General features: G+C 44.8%; 1 protein-coding gene across 8 annotated transcripts in view; it reads left to right on the top strand.

Annotated features, from left to right (window-relative positions):
• DISP1 (dispatched RND transporter family member 1) overlaps positions 1 to 19,260 on the top strand; it is a 109,105-nt gene that overhangs the window by 78,261 nt on the left and 11,584 nt on the right. For 7 of the 8 annotated variants that reach the window (XM_060192451.1, XM_060192450.1, XM_060192454.1 and 4 more), the window contains 5 exons: positions 7,938 to 7,967; positions 14,335 to 14,458; positions 15,572 to 15,699; positions 16,047 to 16,129; positions 18,045 to 18,142. In XM_060192451.1, the coding sequence (XP_060048434.1) occupies positions 7,938 to 7,967; positions 14,335 to 14,458; positions 15,572 to 15,699; positions 16,047 to 16,129; positions 18,045 to 18,142 (463 nt within the window). Of the gene's footprint in view, positions 1 to 7,937; positions 7,968 to 14,334; positions 14,459 to 15,571; positions 15,700 to 16,046; positions 16,130 to 18,044; positions 18,143 to 19,260 lie in introns of those variants that run through there. The other variant, XM_060192456.1, reaches the window with a different exon arrangement.

The following is a 19,260-nucleotide window of genomic DNA, read 5'->3' as shown; positions in this document are numbered from 1 at the left end:
GGCTCCTGGCTCCTCAGATGGGGCTAGACCAACATTCTGACAGGGCAGGACGTCCCTGGCAACCTTTTTTTGTCCCCTCCCCCCTTCTCAAAAGTCTGTGTTCCTGCTAGTGAGCCAGCCTTGTTTTATTTATTTGGGGGGGGGGTTATTTGTTTATTTGTTTGTTTGTTTCCAAATCTGGCTAACAGACAGTCACCAGCTGAGAGATGTGTTACCAGTGTCGCATTTCAAGAAGGACTCATCAATTTCAGAATCTGCACTTGTCCCTCCGAATAGCTAAACATGAGTGAGCTACACTTCTCAGGTGACCCACGTCACAGTCAGTACTAGGGCCAGCCAGGCCATGGAACTCAGCATGCCCAGCTTCACAGCGTGCCCACCAGAGGTTCACCCTCCCTACAAGCTCAGGGGCCACCGAGGTTACGAAAGGGACTGTCAGGCTCCATTTCTCCTCTTCAAGCGGAGATGATAGTGGCAGCATCACAGGCCTGTAGGGCGGGCCTAAACTAGCCGCTAAATGAAATTGGGGAAACCTGACATTCAGGTCAAGAGTGACTCTCACAGCTCAACAGAGAATGAAAGGACAGCACCCCTAGTAGAGGATGCACATTAGAGTGTGCAAGGACACAGGTTCAAGCCCCAAGCGTCATGGGTGGTGAAGCAGGTCTGCAAGTGTCTCTCTGCCTCTCCCCCTCTCTTTTTTCTTGAAAGTCACTAACTAAATAAATACAAAATATTATTAAAGTAGCCCTAAAAATGACCAAAGAAAATGTTTTCTGGAGATTTTAATAACATGGGAATTTTAATAACATGGGAATAACTAACCCCAAGTGCTAACACTGTGCTCTGGGTGTGTCCAGGCACAAAGGGACATAAACAGACAAAGAAACAAAAGCAGTAAATCCAAAAAGAATCACAGAGGTTAGGTCTGTGTATTAATAATAAGGGCAATTTTTTTTTCTTTGTAATTTTCTTCATATTTTCAGACTCACATAGTGAATGGGTTAGTTCTGTAATCAGGAAAAAAACAACAACATTCAAACAGAAAATATGCCTATTCGGGCTTTGATTCTACTTCATAAATCAAAGTTTCATGTTTTGTAACAGATGAAACGCTAAATAAAAACATTCAAACATGCAAACTGTTGAATTAAACAGATTCTATACGGCCTTTCTGAGATACAGGTCGGAGGGTCGGGCAAGAGACTTTCAAAATTCTCAAATCATGGCTGCAAGGAGCAGGTTTTTCTGTTGGCTCTTGGGGCTTGGGCTCACTCAGCGGAGACACAGTGCTTATTGGAAGCCCTGGGTCTGAGCCCCAGCACCAGAGGAACTCTGGAAATGACGGGCAGTGCTGTGGAGTCTCTGTTCTCCTAAATAAAACTGTGTGAGGTTGGATCATGATTCCTGCTCACATCTCACTGCAAGGGTCTTTGACAAAGCAGCAGGACCCCCTGCCCTGTGCCTTCCTCCTGTGGCTTACACTGGCCTAGACAGGATACAGCCCGCTCCCCAACCCCCCTGCTCTCCCTCCCGGGGCAGGTGTGGAACCCAGGCCTCTACCAGCTGTTCTGTATCTAATGGTACCAGCTAAGGACTCTGCCCCATCTTCCCACTCAGCACTTTTTAATAGATTTTAAAATCAAACCATTTCTCTAGCTATGTGAAGACTCTTAACGCTAAAAGGCCAGCGTTCTTTTTCCAGTCACAAAACACTACTTCCTACCTACCAGGGGACTCCACTTCCTCCCGCTCCAGAGAACTCCTCTGCTGTGGCCGATGGTGGTGTTGGGGATTGAACCTGAGACCTAAGGCTTGAAAATCATTTGCATAGCCATTACTCTGCCTCCCCTGCAGGATATATTTCTGAATTGATTTTCATAAAGTATTACTTTCATCACAGGATTTTGATCAAATGGGCCTGGCTTCCCCGCTTTTGCCACTGCAGGATTGTTGAAATACTTCCACAGTGACTTAAACTATTTCAAAACCCCACAGGAGAATACAACAGAACTTACAGTAGGAAAGAAACAGTAGCAATAATTTAACTCAGTTTTCTTTTTTTTGTTTTGTTTTCATTTTTTGCCTTCAGGGTTATTGTTGGGGCTTGGTGCTTGCACTACAAATCCACTACCCCTGGAGGACATTTTTCCCATTTTCGTTGCCCTTGTTGTTGTATTTATTGTTATTGTTGTCATTGCTGTTGTTGGATAGGACAGAGAGAAATAGAGAGAGGAGGGGAAGACAGAGAGGGGGAGAAAAAGACAGACACCTGCAGACCTGCTTCACTGCTTGTGAAGCAACCCCCCTGCAGGTGGGGAGCCGGGGGCTCAAACTGGGATCATTGTGCCAGGCCTTGTGTTTTGTGCCATGTGCGCCTAACCCGCTGCGCTACCACCTGAGCCCCTAACTCAATTTTCTTTGTTCTGCAAGGGAGGAAATTGTAGCCAGAGGCCTCACCCCACCCCCATGAAAAGCCAGTCAGTAGCGGATCTTCAGATGGCTCCCTGTGGCCTTTTGAAAACACCACCCTTAGGGGACAGGAGGGTAGGTAGCATAATGGTTCTGCAAAAAGACTATCCTGAGGCTCCAAAGTCTCAGGTTCAATTCCCTGCACCACCATAAGCCAGAGCGGAACAGTGCTCTGGTTAAGGGGAAAAAAATGTTAAAACACCATCATTAAACCAAGTTCCCAAATTCACTTCATGGTATTTGGGCCTCGCTAGGAGTTGTTAGAAGTGCTGGGCATGCAAATAGAACCTACTAGAAGCACAGTGCTGTGAGCTTGGTTTCCACCTAGTCACTGTGGTAGCAGATTCTAGCGCGAGTCTCTCTGCAGCTTGAGAACACATGGTGCCACCATGTCGACTTTGACCTCATTTTTCTTCAGCAAATCCACAAAACGTTTGTTTTCAGTCTAATTCTTTTAAGCTTAGTTGATTTTTTTGTTTTTGTTTTCACTTCAGCCTTTTGTCTGAGAAAGAGAAGACTTTTCTATCAGTATTGTTTTTATATTTAACAAAAACTATGTTCAGCCCTTGCTTTGATCTTTATTAAGACTTTGAATAGTTTTGAGGTTGTTTTTTCATAGTTACATATGGAATCTTTGGGTTACAGAACAAATGTGTGAAAAATTGTTAAAGGAAGAAAAATCAGTTTTGCTGTATACTATTGTTCTTAAAAGCATAACTAAGGAATTTTTGTACAAGTTAAGGGAGAAGCCTAGTCCCTGGCCAATAAAATGAAGATTTCAGAACAGCTGCAAGATATTGGTTACACTGCTGGAATTCGTTTCGATACAGTGTATTTTTATTATTTTTTATGAAACCACTACCCTGAAGACTTTTTGATAGCAGGTGTGACTTTTAACCTTCCAAACTCAAAATTGTATGATTCTGAGTAATTTTGGGTTGGGGGGAGGGGTTAACCCAAAACATGTGGGAAAGATGTTTAAGAAAAGTTCTTTTTTTTTTTTTCTTTATAATTTTGAGTTTAAATAATTGTCCTTACATCGAACAATACTAAACACTGAAAACTAGCAGATGTTGGAAGAGATTGTGTTTCTGCTGTTGATTACTGGGGTAATTGACAAGGTGTCTTAACTACGAGCATAGATAACAGACTTACTTTCAGGAATGCACACATGCCTTCACCGAGGTCATAATGGACAAATTCTTACTGACATACCATTTGTGCTAAAGCACAAAACTTGCATAGAGATCTATACAGTTTCTGAAGTGGAGGTGGGCTGAACTGTGTTCCTTATCTTCATGGAATGTAGTTGTTGAGCCAGGCTTAATGTAGGCCCTTAGGTAGTCTTTCTCTCTCCTTCCTTCCTTCCTTCTTTCTTTCTCTCTTTCTTTTTCTTTATTGGGGGATTAATGGTTTACAGTCAAGAGTAAAATACAAACATGCGTAACATTTCCCAGTTTTCCACATAACAGTAAAACACCCACCCACCCACCCCAGAGTCTTTTATCAGAGTCTTTTATTTTGGTGCAGAGTCTTTTATTTTGGTGCAATACATCAACTGCAGTTCAACTTCTGAATAGTGTTTTTCCCTTCTGTTGTGAGATCATCCCATATTCATTCTTCTCTTTCTGACTAATCTCACTTCACATGATCCTTTCAAGCTCCGTCCAAGATGGGGTGAAGAAGGTGAAGTCACCATTGTTAATAGCTGAGCAGTATTCCGTCGTGTATATAGACCAACAACTCGTTCAGCCACTCATCTGTTGTTGGACGCCTGGGTTGCTTCCAGGTTTTGGCTATGACACATTGTGCTGCTGTGAACACAGATACACACACATCTTTTTGGATGGGTGTATTTGGTTTCTTAGGATATATCCCCAGCCTCTAGGTATTCTTTTTTTCTTTTCTATTTTTTAACTTTATTTTATTTATTGAATAGAGACAGGCAGAAATCTAAAGGGAAGGGGGTGATAGAGAAGAAGAGAGAGAGAGACACCTGCAGCACTGCTTCACTACTCGCAAAGCTTTCCCCCTGCAGGTGGGGACCGGGGGCTCGAACCTGGGTCCTTGTGCACTGTAACATGTGCGCTCAACCAGGTGCGCCACTACCTGCCCCCCCCCCCCGCTAGTTATTCTTAATAAAACTGTGCTCTCACCTACCAGAGGAATCTCTTGGGCAGCCTTTCTGTTGTCATCTAGATCACTATTGCTGTCATTTCAGTAAGCATTGCTGCTATTGCTGTTTTATCATGGGGAAAAGATGGTGAATGCAGCCTTAAGCATTTCTCATTATACTTCAAATATATCGTCACACAGCGAATATGAAAATGTGGGATTCTGTGCACAGGATATGTAGACCTTGGATTACCAAAAATATCACTAGAAACCTTTCTGTACAGCACAATTTAGTATCACACTCTACTCAGACTTTTAATTCAAGGTCAGATCAAGAAGTCTGCATTTCAGTGCCAACTCTTCCTGGTCCTCTTCCCCTGGACTAAAGGGTTGGTTGCCTTTCACTCTTTCTTATGGTCCTAACACTGTCGTTATACTTAGCTTGTTCAAGAGCTGGTTGAGTCAAAAAAAGGTTCACAAGCCCTTAGGAATAAAGAGAAATTGCCCTCCGCGCCCCCCCCCCCCCCAGCCTTCCATGTCACTTCTCAACTGAGGCTTGTGTGGGATTTCCAAGGAGCATCCTGACTTACTATTCAAAACTGGAAACCAACTCTAGGGAGGGAAAAGATGAGAATGGGTGCCTGACATTTAAAGAGCACGGAGCTCAGCTTCCAAGCATTGTAAATGCCAAAGCAAATGAAATGTGGCTTGTATCAAAGACTGAGTCTGAGGGCAGCCTCTTGCCAGGGGAGGTCGTCTGAGCCCTGATGCTGACCAGCCGTTACCGACATAAAGGCATCCTTTAATCACTCACAGTTTGTGAGCAGTGGCTAGGCCCTTCAGACGAGCTGGTATGAATAATTATCTAAAAGAAAAGGGTATTATTACTCCTGTCGCTACTGTGTTACTGTAACTTCCATGACAACCACCATTAGTACTAGTTCACCTGAAAATCCCATATATCCCTAAGATATATGCTTTATTTGTTTTGGGGGAGTTTAGCATATCTTTTGACCAAATTGAAAGGTGGATAAAACCCTGGAAAAGGGGGGGTCGGGCGGTGGCACAATGGGTTAAGCGCACGTGGCACAAAGCGCAAGGACCAGAGTGAGGATCCCGGTTCAAGCCCCCGGCTCCCCATCTGCAGGAGAGTCACTTCACAGGCAGTGAAGCAGGTCTGCAGGTGTCTTTCTCTCCCCGTCTCTGTCTTCCCCTCCTCTCTCCATTTCTCTCTGTCCTATCCAACAACGAACAACATCAACAATGGTAATAATAATAATAACCACAACGAGGCTACAACAACAAGGGCAACAAAAGGGGGAAAAAATGGCCTCCAGGATCGGTGGATTCATGGTGCAGGCACCAAGCCCAGGAATAACCCTGGAGAAAAAAAAAAAAAAAAAACCCTGGAAAAGCAGGATTTCTGTCTATAATTCAGGGGTTAAATTGATTTGGGTTCTCTGTTTAACATTTTATTAACACAAGACCGCGGTTAGGGTGAAAAGTCAGCCTGGGGGTTTTATTAGATATTAAAAGCAGACAGTGGACTTTACAAAGTGGGGGTGCTATTTATGTGGAAGTGTGTGTGTCGAGGGGATTCCTGTGCTGCTCCACTTCACATGGATTTTCTACAAAGAGGTCGTAAGAGCAGAATCCAGGATGGCAGTTTTGAACATCAGTCCCAGAATGGCTCATTGGTTACCTGCAGCTATGTGGTCATTTCAGACACTTGCTTGTGATTGTCTGTCCATTAAAAAAAAAAAAAAAAAACCACCAAAGGGATCTTATATTTACCCAGAAGGTGTCTTTGTGGTAATCTCAACTTGCCAACAGTTTCTAGTTATTATCACACAATTACTATTTCTCTCTCTCTCTCTCTCTCTCTCTCTCTCCTCTCAAATTCAATATAAAATCAAATTTTGGCTCAAGCAGAAAGAATGTGATGAATCCCATAGTATTTCCATCTCTAGGGAGTAAATTAACTGTAGATCCATGAATGTCTCCATTAAAGGTTACTGAGAAAGAGTAGGAGGAAGTCAAAGATCAAGAGTCTGCGTCCAGAGTCACTGCCTGTCCTCCGGACGTCCTCATAGCCAGTAGTAGTAGCTTCACCGTTGGTGTTCAGATGACACACTCCTTGAAAAAAATGATCAATGTGGGATTCTGGTGATGGACACACACTTCTGAAAGTCATTAACTTTACACTTTCCTTGGATGAACGAAACGGCATGTGAATTGGGTCTCAGTCAAATTGTCGTCTTAAAAGTGGTAGGGACAGTAGTTGGATATTCCATGTCTTCCACAGCTCCTTCACCCACTAATTTTCTGCAGCTCCACAGACACACACAGGACAGAGAAGAGCAAACTAGGCATGAATTGAATCTGGAGAAGTCTTAAAACACTAATTTTTTAGCTTGCTTAAGTAGAAGTACAAGTCCTTTACATATTCACATAAATTGTATCTCTTAAGAAATTGCAAACACATTTAGTGAGAAGAATAGTATCTTTCTCATTTTCTCAAAACTGTGGTGTGTGGAGTCTCATTTCTTTTTCTTCAGTCACTTCCTTGCCATCTGTTGTCTGGTTGAACTATGTGGGATTACACAGATAATCAGCTGGAAAGGGAGGCCTTACAGACTCAGTGAAGGGGCTGGAGAGCTCCCAAGTGGTCTTAGACCAAGCTCTAAAGATCCCTGTACTCAGGAATGGTGAAATATGAGTAGTCAGTGTTGTTTACTCACCAAATATTTATTGTTTATCATGTGCCAGTAAGTGAGGGGAAAGTAAGCTGGTAGAAATAGAGAATCTGGAGTTTTTGTGGGAGACCTTTCCATTCTCTCTGGCCAAGTGGTTGTGAAGGGTGAGAGGAGATGGTAACATGGAGAAGAAAGAGCTGGTTGCAGGGCACGAAGGGCTTGCTCAAGTGGACTGTGGAGTTAGCTGTTAAGAAATGAGCTGAGGGGGGTAGTTCCTCCATCTTGAAGAGAGACGACACTGTTTCTAGGACAAGAAGATGGTGATTTCCTGCTTTGTTCATCTGTTTGTTTTGTTCCTTGAGAAGTAAGGAAGCAGCTTAGATGTAAGACGCAGATGCGGGCTCTTGAATGGAGACTAGGGGCCTTAGCCATAGTGTCTGTGAAAGTTGCTCTGTGTGGCTGTGATTCCATTTTGAAGGTGTGTCAGGAGTCTGGGAAAATGTCATCAGCATTCAGGATTAAATCCACGTGTATTTAAAATCGCTTCCACGGACTGTCGTGTCTAGTGCTGCCAGTGTCAAATAGATGTAAAACATCTGTGTGTGTTTTAGTACCTTGCTTCTGATTGTTTTTCCTTTGTTTTTATTTTCCCAGATCATCCAGACCATTCAAGTTACCAAAAAGGTAAAGTAGTTTGGATCATCTCATTCAGTAAAAAAAAAAAAAATTATGCGAATACTGTTTTCCTCCGTGTGTGTGTTTTCTATTTGTTTGCAGGTGTTTATTTTATTTTGTTGTAAAGGAATATAAATTTCCCCCTGAGTTTTATCTCCTAACGTAGTTTTATTCTCAAGAGAGATAGTTAACCTTTAGATTGTATTTGTATTTAACCTTTTTTTTTAACCTAATTACTTTGCTTCCCTTTCTTCAATGAAGTGCCTTCTCAGCCTCTCACTTATTGAGAGACATTGTTGTGACAGCTCCCATGCTCTGATTCACAGCACTTTATTTTATTCTTTGCCTCTTAAAAAGTCTTGTTGTTATGTTAGAGCAGAAATAGTCTTTTAAAGTTTTTGTTTTTACAATAGATCAGCAAAGATGTAAATGGCTGAGGTTTTGGGAGGCCCCAGGTGTAATGTTATAACATCTTAAGAAACTCTTTGAAACCCACTTAGCTAATGAAATTCACGTGCTAAAGCTGAGATACCTGCCGTGGGAGAGTTAGCATGCTGACCAGTTAGAGTCCAGTAAATGCCCCTTCTGTTTACAGAAGTGTTGGTAATGGTGGTGAGTATGCTTTTAAAGTGTACAGTAGTCCGGTAGAATTGAGTGTTTTTACATGGTCACCAACAGCCACCTTCAGATCTTTTTCTTTTTTAATTTTTATTCCACTCGTTCTTTTTCCCACCAAGTCCCTCTCTTCTATACACATTCTGAAACATATTTTGGGCATATTACTGGTAAATATTTAAGTATATATTTCTGTGTCCCACTTGTTCTATCTGAAAAAGTCAACCCAGAAGAACTTCTTTCTTCTTACAAACCTGAAGCTCAGTGCCCTAACACCTCCATGAGTGAAATCAGAGAGAGAGAGAGAGAGAGTGTGTGTGTGTGTGTGTGGCTTTCCCCACTTAGGATAATGTCCACAAGGTTCACCTGTGTTGTACGGTATGCCAGAATTCCCTTCCTATTTTAAAAACTTAATGTTTTCCTATTGTGTGCATAGACTACATTTTGCTTATCCACTTTTGTGGGGAAATCACAGTCAAATCTGGCCTATTAAGATGAATTTTAATTTTTGTGGAAATGAACCTTCTTCAGTTGACTAGAACTCTTACATTTTGATAAGATCCACATGTATTTTTTTCTGGTATTAGAGAAAGAGAGACACCAGAGCAGCGCTCACCTCTGGCTTGTGAAAGCGAAGGAGGTTGAACCTGGACCCTGAGGTTTACAAATGCTGCTTTGCACCTTGAGTTGCAACCATTTCTTCTTCTGAGTCGGTGTTTGATGCCCCTGAAAGTCATGATTGTTATTACACTTTGCAGAGTTTGCTCTCGCAGAAGGCAGCAGAAGTCAAGTTGTGTTATCCTCCTTGATCCAGGCTGTTTCAGGAAGAATGTTAAGAGTGTAGACCAGGCCACAGAAACTCTGCCGGCTGTATTCTGATATGTTTTCCCATTCAGCTCTTTGCAGGAGAGCTCTGAGGTTAGGGCCGGGTGGTGGAGCTCCTGACCAAGTGTGCACGGTACAGAGCGCCCAGTTTCAAGCCCCCGGGCCCCTCCTGTGGTGGGGAAGCTTCACAAGTGGTGAAGTGGTGCTGCAGGTGTCTCTCTCCCCTCTCTTGTTTCTGTCTCTATCAAAAAAAAAGAAAAGAGGGGAGTCGGGCTGTAGCGCAGCGGGTTAAGTGCAGGTGGCGCAAAGCACAAGGACCGGCCTAAGGATTCCGGTTCGAACCCCGGCTCCCCACCTGCAGGGGAGTCACTTCACAGGCGGTGAAGCAGGTCTGCAGGTGTCTGTCTTTCTTTCCCCCTCTCTGTCTTCCCCTCCTCTCTCCATTTCTCTCTGTCCTATCCAACAACGACGACAACAATAATAACTACAACAATAAGACAACAAGGGCAACAAAAGGGAATAAATAAATTAAGTAAATATTTTTTAAAAAAAGAAAAGAAAAGAATGAAAAGTTATTTATTTAAAGAGAGAGACCCCTGAGGTAGATGGGCTGTGTTTGATCTGGAAAGGGAGGCCTGCCTCAGAGACGCTAACACATGGAAGCATAGGGAGAAGCAAAGAAAGGTTTCCAGAGAGGCATCAAAGAGCAAAGGAAGAAATTCCCTGTAAACTAAGCCAGGAATGTTCACCAGCTGAGGGTCTTATTATAATGCAAACAGCCCACTTAAAGCAAATCTACTAACCTAGGAGCATAAGTTCACCCTGTCATACACTTAAGTTTGTCTCTGCCATTACTTCTGACCTTTTGGCTCCAGTTAACCCATGAGGAGTCAGTTAGCTTAGAACCAGTGAGTGTCTTGAGGTCCTTCCCACAGGGCTCTCGTGGGAACTCCCGCATGGCGGGAACAGTCTGGGCCAGGACACCAGGCAGCCTTCCCACCCGCTCGGACTCACGGATGCTTGTTCCTCCACCTGCTGCGTCTGGCCTCACACCGCGAAAGAGGGAGGCACCGCTCAGGTCTGTCTGAGTGCTCTGTCTGTGCGGCACCTAGTAGTGACTTCACCTTCGGAGAAGAGAATGAGCTTTCCACAGGAGAGGCCTGAGTAGAGCTGTAGGCCCTACCCCAGGCAGAGGGGGCCACCAGCAGGCCTCAGGTGTAGCCGTCTGTCTGTCTGTCTGTCTGTCTCTCTTCATGCAGTGGAAGGTGACCACCTGCTGCTGTGACCCAGCTGTTGACAGAGACTGGCGGTATTTAATGATGCAGCTGTCTACAGATTTCTAAAATTAGAGCAGGTAGACGAAAGGCCAGATAGCGCATGATGTTTATAAGAACACATTCAAGCCAAAAGAGTGAGTGGCCCAGGAGCCAGCTCAGCCTGCAGAAGACACAAGAAAGCAAGTTTGAACCCTGGCACCACAAGGGATGGTCACCATGCTTACAGCACCAGGGGAAGTTCCGTGAACTCTAGAGGGAGTGGTGCGGTGGTGTCTCTTTCTTTTTCTTTCCGTGGCTCCAAATGCCTGAGGCCCTCTTTGCAAAGCAAATGTAATGTGCATGTGGTTCACTTTCGAAAGAAAGTAGTGTCCGAGCATTTTAAATTCTAGGCAAAGCATGTACCTCAAGTCCAGAATTACCAGGAGTGAAATCAGTGAGGGGGAAAGGTAAACCGTGAGATTTATAAGCCATTTTTCATTTCCTGCCCTCCTTTTCCTGCTTATTAAATTCCTATCTCAACATTGCAACCATTGTGTGACTTTCCTATTGTACCTGAAGCTTTTGTTTCCTGTGCGGTGGCCAGAGCTGTAATACAGCTCAGACCAAAAGCAAGAAGAGCAGACTGTACTCGGTGAAGTGATTCCCTCCCGCGGCACTTAGAACAAGCACTCATCTTAGTGAAGTTTGCCCAGCACAGCTGAGCCTCTCTGCGCGGTGCTGCAGTGTGTACTCAGGGTGGCGATTCCGTTTCTTGCGTGTGAACAGTTGTCTCCGGGAGAGGTTCACATGTGGCCGGTCTGCTGTGTGAGGAAGTGGGCTTGTAATAGCATAAAGTCAAATATGTCTGAGGGGAAACATGCTGAAATCACCGAAAGGGAAAGTCTCCAGCCGGAGTGCGCACATGCACGGCACACAGCAGCGCCGGCAAACCAAAACCAAATGTTTTCAAAGGGAATCCAAAAGCAACTATTGAATGAATCTTTGTGAAGGTCGCTGTGCCTGTGTGTGTAGTTTTTCAAGGAACACAAAGCCAAGAGTCATGAAATGAAGCCACAATATGAAACACAGCAACTTGAGGTCCAAGGCCCTCTACGGATCATGTGTTTGTAGGTAAAAGTGCCTAACTTGTGGCCCATTGGAGAGAAAATTGGTCCAATTAAAATAAAGTATAATGAGTAATCGTATCAGCCTGAGGTCACTTTCATTTCACAGGGCTGATATTTTAAACGTCTGAAAGGACTCTTTTTAAGTCTGAAGCACTGAACACAAAGTCTCAAATGCGCTGTTGACAGAAGATTTTACGACATCAAATTAGTTGCTTTCATACAGTTTGCATTTGGTGGAGGAGGAAATAAAGTTTCAAGAATATAAGCACTGGGCGTGTTCTAGAAACGGGAAAGCCTCTGCCCACGCTGTTTACCTTTGAACAGCCACAGTCAACATGCTATGATCTAGGCTTTCATTACATACAGAATTATTCTGAAAGGGTGACTTCATGGAGGCCGGGCTAAGTGCAAGGGCTCACACAAGGATCTGGGTTCAAGCCTCCGCTCCCCACCTACGGCAGGGGTGTGTGGACACGGGACACTTCTTAAGTGGCAGAGCAAGTCTGCAGGTGTCTGTCTTTCTCCCCCTCCCTCTCAGTATCTCTCTGTCCTAGCCAATAAAATGGGGAGAAATGGCCGCCAGCAGCAGTAGATTCACAGTGATATCAAGCCCCCGTGATAATTGTGGACCCCCCCCAAAAAAAGTGACTTCATTTTCTCCAGCACAATTTCTCCTTTGTGAGTTTTAACCCCAGGATGTGCAGCCTAATGAGTAGTGAGGTCCTGTAGACGGCTCAGGAATTTGACTTCTCAGTGTGAATGTGGGTGGGGAAGCACACACTGCAGACAAGCCGACTGGCTCCTGGTGTCTTTTTGCTTCTGTTGAGTCTGAAGCAGGAGATTGCATAGTTGTAAGAAGTCAGATCCTAAAGCCAGAAAGCCGGAGCCCCCAACCGTAGCACTTGGAACAAGGGATTCAGCTGGCCTGTGTCTCAGTTTACCTCCTAGAGCTGTAGTGGGTTAAATGAGAAGATCATATAAAACACAATAGTAACTGTAGTCGCAGTAAGTGCGAGATATTGTCACTTCTTTTCTTAAGATTACATTTAAAAGGACAAGGAGCTGGGGGTCAGGCAGTAGTGCAGCGGGTTAAGCGCACGTGGCAAAAAAGCGCAAGGACCGGCATCAGGATCCCGGTTCGAGCCCCCAGCTCCCCACCTGCAGGGGAGTCGCTTCACAGGCAGTGAAGCAGGTCTGCGGGTATCTTGTCTTTCTCTCCCCCCTCTGTCTTCCCCTCCTCTCTCCATTTCTCTCTGTCCTATCCAACAACAAACAACATCAACAATAATAACCACAACAAGGCTACAACAACAAGGGCAACAAAAGGGGGGGGAAAAAGGCCTCCAGGAGCGGTGGATTCATGATGCAGGCACCGAGCCCAGCAATAACCCTGGAGGCAAAAAAAAAAAAAACCCAAGGAGCTATGCTTGTGCAAGTGTTCTCCTGAGACACAATGACATTATATTCTAATTCCCTTATTAAAATTTAATTTGAAGTTAGTATCTTCACAAGCCAGACGATGGAGTCAAGAGATCAAGCTATAAACTTCAGCAGTCTGCTCTCAGAGATAATGCAGTAGCTTTTTTTCTTCTCCTAATAACATTTAGAGCTACCAGTCTTATTTAAGTTTCCTGAGTGACTTCAAAGCTATTGCTCACAAATATTTGTAGAAGTCAACCTCAGATGAGCTAGAAAGAGCCACCCCCAACAGCCAAGTGAGCTAGCAGTGTGTGTGTGTGTGTGTGTGTGTGTGTGTGTGTGTGTGTGTGTGTGTGTGTGTGTTAAATATTTTTTAGTTACCACCAGGGTTATCGCTGGGGCTCGGTGCTAGCACTATGAGTCTACTGCTCCTGGTAGCCATTTTTTTCCTTTTTCTCCTCCCCCCCCCTTTCTATTATACTTGATAAGACAGAAATTGAGAGGAGAGAAAAGAAAAGAAAAGTTCTGGAAGACATGGCAAGGACAACAGTCCACTGCTAAATGTTAACTTTTTTTCCACTTAGATTCATTTCAGATCTTCTCTTCCCTGGCTGCAGATGGAGAAATAAAGGTCACTTGACAGAAACAGACCTTATTCAGTGACTAGCTTAACAGGCAGGACCACTACTTGGTCACATCCCTGAGAGGGAACCAGTCACCTAATTCCCTCTTTCTCCCTCTCCCTCTCCCTCTCCCTCTACCTCTCCCTCTCTCTCTGATAGGACAGAGAGAAACAGAGAGGAGGGAAAGATGGAGAGGGAGAGAAAGACAGCAGACACCTACAGACCTGCTTCACCACTTGTGTAGCTTCCCTCCTTCCTGCAGGTGGGGAGCTGGGTGCTCGAATCGGGTCCTTGTGTGGGTCCTTGCACTTGTATTCTGTGTGCTTACCTGTGCATACTGCCCGGCCCCCGTCCGATTACGTAATTCTCTCCTGCAATGATGTTTAAATGTGTATTTCAGCAGATTCTGTGCTAGGTTTGAAGGAGAGCGTAGTAGAGTGCTCTCTGAGGGAGCACAGAGTCTGCACTATTTCTCAGGGGCCTTCCTTGTGACCCCCCCTTGGCTCTGTAGCTACGCGGCCCTGATAGCTGACTGGCCCGTGGTGGTGCTGGGCATGTGCACGGTACTCATCGTGGTCTGCGCCTTGGTCGGAGTGCTGGTGCCGGAGCTCCCTGACTTCTCCGACCCACTGCTGGTAAGGAGCTCCCACCTCGTACCCCTGGCTCGTCTCCAGCAAGTAAGCGTTCTAACATCTGTGACATTACGTTGTCTGTTGGGTTATCTGAAAAGTCATGACTCATTCTCTCAGTTTTCTTATGTGAAAAAATATATCCTCCTGGGGGGTGGGTGTGGTGTGAAATTATACATTGTAACTTTACAATCTTGTGGCTTACTATTAATCACGAATGAAAAAATAAGTCCTCCAGAGGAAAAAAAAAAAAGTATCACAATACTGTTATAACCATCTCAGATTATCACTAAAGTATGTAGCACTCTTCTTTCTGAAAAGTAAAGACGTAATATTTCAGTATCACTAAGAGAGAGCAGGTGGCAGGGTCTCTTGTTTAAAAGAACCACCCCGGGAGTTGGACGGTAGCGCAGCGGGTTAAGCGCACGTTGCGCAAAGCACAAGGACCGACGTAAGGATCCCGGTTCAAGCCCCCGGCTCCCCACCTGCAGGGGAGTCGCTTCCCAGGCGGTGAAGCAGGTCTGCAGGTGTCTGTCTTTCTCTTCCCGTCTCTGTCTTCCCCTCCTCTCTCCATTTCTCTCTGTCCTATCTAACAACGACAACATCAATAGCAACAGCAATAATAACCACAACAACAATAAAAAACAGCAAGGGCAGCCAAAAGGGAAAATAAATAAATAAGTGTTAAAAAATATTAAAAAAAAAAAAAAAAAAAAAGAACTGCTCCTCTGGAATGGGACAGCAAAGAGAATGTTTCTCTGATTTACATTCAGAGATAGAGTCTTTGTAAAAACCCTGTAACCTACGTGACCTTATTCAGTTTCATCGTGATTGCTTATAGTATAAAAATACATCCTTTCTAAATGATGAGGTCTGCATTTGAAAGAGGAGTTGTAGATAATGTTTTCCTCTTTCCTCAGGCTTGTGACATACCAAAGGGCCAGTCTGTTTTGTCACAGGAAGTAGCTGGGAACTAGCATGTCTCGTCTTCCTGGTCGCATATAGTTCACCTTGGGAAGGGCTTGAAAGAAGCCGTGCACCAACCAAGCTGTTTCTATAACAACACTTGGCCTTAAGAAAGAAGCACACTGATTGGAATCTTGTAATGTTTGGCCTTAGGGATTTGAACCAAGAGGGACCGCCATTGGCCAGAGACTGGTCACATGGAACAACATGGTGAAGAACACAGGATACAAAGCAACGTTAGCTAATTACCCCTTCAAATACGCAGATGAGCAAGCTAAAAGGTAACCACTTCAGTGACTCTTAGGACTGAATGAATTATTGAGTGAAGTCTACTTGTAAACATTGCCTGAACATCAAAGATTAGACATAAAATGGCATGTCTCAAAGTCTGCGCCTGTGAGATTGCTTAAACTGCCATGCTTTTAAGACTTTTTAAAAAATTATTATTTACCCTAGAAGGGAATTTTTTTTTTCAAGTGAGAAAACTAATGTTGGTTGCTTGTATTATTCCCACCATCTTAGTATCAAGCGCTACTGGGTCTTGGTTGTAAGACTAGAATTAGTGGTGTTCTCGTCAGCCTTGAAAGAGCTAAAAACATTATTGAAGATCAGTACTGTTCCGTTGCAGCCACCGGAATGATCATCATGAAAGGAAGAAAAGAGAAGTTGACTGGAACTTCCACAAAGACAGCTTCTTCTGCGACGTTCCAAGTAAGTGTCACTGCAGGTGAACCAACCTCAGGTTGTCCTGGCCCTCCAAGTCTGATTGGAACTGAAACTGAAAGGAATAAGCACCTAGTCGCTTTCTCTGTCTCCATCTGACTTAATGAGATTTGAGCTTAATTAACTTTTAATTTTACTTCTGTAGGTCAGTCAACCTCTGATCTGGATCTATTTTCATATAATAAAACTCATAAGAAAGTGATATCCAGGGCTTTCTTTTTTCAGTTTCTATGTAGAAGCAACACACACACACATACACAATGCCCAGTTTTTATTCTATACTTCTCAGAATTTTCAGAGAAAGAGAGAGAGAGAGAGAATAGGAGGTAGAACCAATCTACCATGCTTAGCATTTCCTGGGTGCTGTCTTTGGAGCCCCCAAGGGTTGCTGGGGATAGAACCGAGGACCTCACACAGGGCGCAGTGTGTGCTCTACCATTGAGCCATCTCCCCAGCCCAGGGATCTGTCCATTTTACAGAAGATGTTGACCCAGTAAAATCCTGACTGAGGCTGAAATTGCAGTTCAATTCTTTAATACCTTAGACTATTTTTAAATAATTCTGGACCAGGTAACAAGTTAGGGCTGAGTAGTGAAAGACAGTTGCTATCTTAGCAAAATAGATGTTTTAATCATTATTTATTCAGAAGGCATAAGAACCTCCTCTCTGCCTGTTCTTAGCTTTAGACTTTAGAGATAGGTAAATCAAAAGAAAGTCCAAATGGCCCACACTTGAATGCCTCAGGGGCCTGGCACACAATATGCGTGGGTTAAAAACCACCTTGGTCTCAGGCCAAAGTGAGTGGTGGTGAATTTGGAAAATTGAAGAGTGCTCACCCTCTTAAAAGAAGTAACCTACCCCTTAGCTGCAGCACAGAGTGGCCTTGAAGAAATGAAACCGAACATGAGGAACTCCCCCCTGAGATCAGAAACCCACATTCCATGTTGGCAGCAATTCCAGTTAGCAAACTCTGCTGCCACTAAGAGTCAGCCTTTCCAGTCCGCATCTGCTGAGGAGGGAGTCCGTACCGTCCAAGATACATCTCAGAATGTCAGTCACCGCTGAGCCCAGTGAGTAGCAATGAGAGCTCGGAATCGTTGCTGTGTTCTGGCTAAGGGAGTATTAGCATCCGAAGCCTGTTCTTGACTACTCCCTCTGAGACGTGCATTCTCCTCTGTTAGGTGACCTACTTGAATTTCCAGTGTCCTTAGACATCACTGAGCAGTTTGACTGAGCAGCAATACAGAGACAGCAACTAGGAGATGAGGAAGGGTTTGGTACTAATCCCAAGAGGTAGCACGTGTTTCTTTCTCTGTGTTCAAAATCACAATAACAATAATAATAATAATAGCCAAAAAGACAGTACAGCAGTTGAGCTGGGGGTGGCGGAGAATTTTTGTACAGTCTGTTTCTCTCATAGTTTTGTATACAGTGCTTGACCGTGCCTTATTAATCTAAGGTTCATATCACTGAAAGACAAGGGTTGGTGCAAGGAAGGTGGGTATATGCAGGTGTTAGCAGCCTACAGAAATGGCAGGCCCTTATCTGAAAGAGCTAACTCATTCTCAGAGCGGGGTCCTAGATCTTTGAAGGGTAGTGGGACCTTGGTTGAGAAGGGGCCCTGCTACTCAGCCTTTTGACTGGAATAATAGGCCCTGTCATGTGACTGGCTGGCTGGCCAGGGCCTCATCACAACTGGACTGAATCATGGGACACGGTGGTCTGAGATAACAGCCTCCATCAGTATATTCTTTTCCAAGATGTCTGTGTGTCTGGCTGCTAGTTTCACAATCCTTAGTATCAGGAGACAGGTCAGAAGGCTGGGGGGTAGGGGTGGGGGAGGTGGATCAGAGAGCAAACAGAGTGACTTAGAAACCTCTCACTCTTCTTCTCCTGTCACCAGGTGACCGATACTCCAGAGTGGTGTTCACGTCAGCTGGAGGGGAGACACTGTGGAATTTACCTGCAATCAAGTCCATGTGCAATGTGGATAACTCAAGGGTATGTAAAGCAAAACTGAAATCTGTCTAACACAAATAAGGGTGTGTGTGCGTGTGCGTGCGCGTGTTGGGCTCTTTACTGCTGACTCTGGGGTCTGGTCAGATGAACACACCCTTGGTGGCTAATCTCCTGAGGAGTAACCGTCAGCAAGCACTCTGCCTCCTCCATGTGGACCCTGTGATCAGAGTCTCTGTGTCTCCCCACCTTCAGTGAAGAAGAACTCCTTTTTCTCCCCAGCTCACACTCTCAGCCCGTGATAGCCTTTTGTATGATTTCACAGGATAATTCCTTTCAGGAGAATAGTGGAGACATGTTCTACCTCTGCTGTGTTTTCTCTTGTTCTATTGTTCTCTGCATTTCTCCCCCCACCCCCACCCCCCAGGCAGTTGTCAGCATCTTGATTATGGAGTGAAAAGCCAGCCCACCTCTCTGGTAAGCAACAGGTCTTCAGTGGGGTATGCAGTTGGCCGTGGCCTCAGGGACATGTGGAGTCAGGCTGGGAGAGAGCACACAGCAAAGGGCACGCATACTGGATTTGTGTCACTGGCCGGAGAGATCCAGTCCAGACTGCTCTGAACTCCGAACACCTTGATGCTCCAAAGACAAAAGACAACAGGAAGGCTCCTTCCTGCTCTTTTAGTCTCCAGGGCCAAAATGACGTCAGCAGCAGGAAACGGGAAGTCACTTCTCTGGGCTCTGAAGAACGGTCAGTTTCATGAGTTTGAAGGCAGTTTCTCCAAGTAGGAACCGCTGTCCTGTGTCACCGATGGACCTGCCCAAACACAATTACCAGGCAGGGCAGGAAGTTATCGCATTCTTAGCTTAACTCTAAAATGTAAAATGACGGGTTAATTGATAAGTTCATGGCATGTCCGGCTAACAACTTCCCGGGCCGTCTAGTGTGATCCCCGTCCCAGCAGTGAAGTTTCCTAATGGAACAGAAGGAAGTCACCCAGACCAGCAGTCCACTGTGTTGACGTAGCCCCTCGGAGAAGTAGGTGACTGGCCCAGGTCACCCAGTCAGCTGGGCGCAGAGCCCCTGACCCTGCTGAGTCGTTCAGAGAGGCTGCTTGCAGGCTTGAAAGTGACCTCTCTGCTGATGGGGATAAGCTACCAGA

The sequence above is a fragment of the Erinaceus europaeus genome, chromosome 6, assembly GCF_950295315.1.
Source record: "Erinaceus europaeus chromosome 6, mEriEur2.1, whole genome shotgun sequence".
NCBI classification, from domain to species: Eukaryota; Metazoa; Chordata; class Mammalia; order Eulipotyphla; family Erinaceidae; genus Erinaceus; species Erinaceus europaeus.
This window is presented reverse-complemented; position numbering and strand designations above follow the sequence as displayed.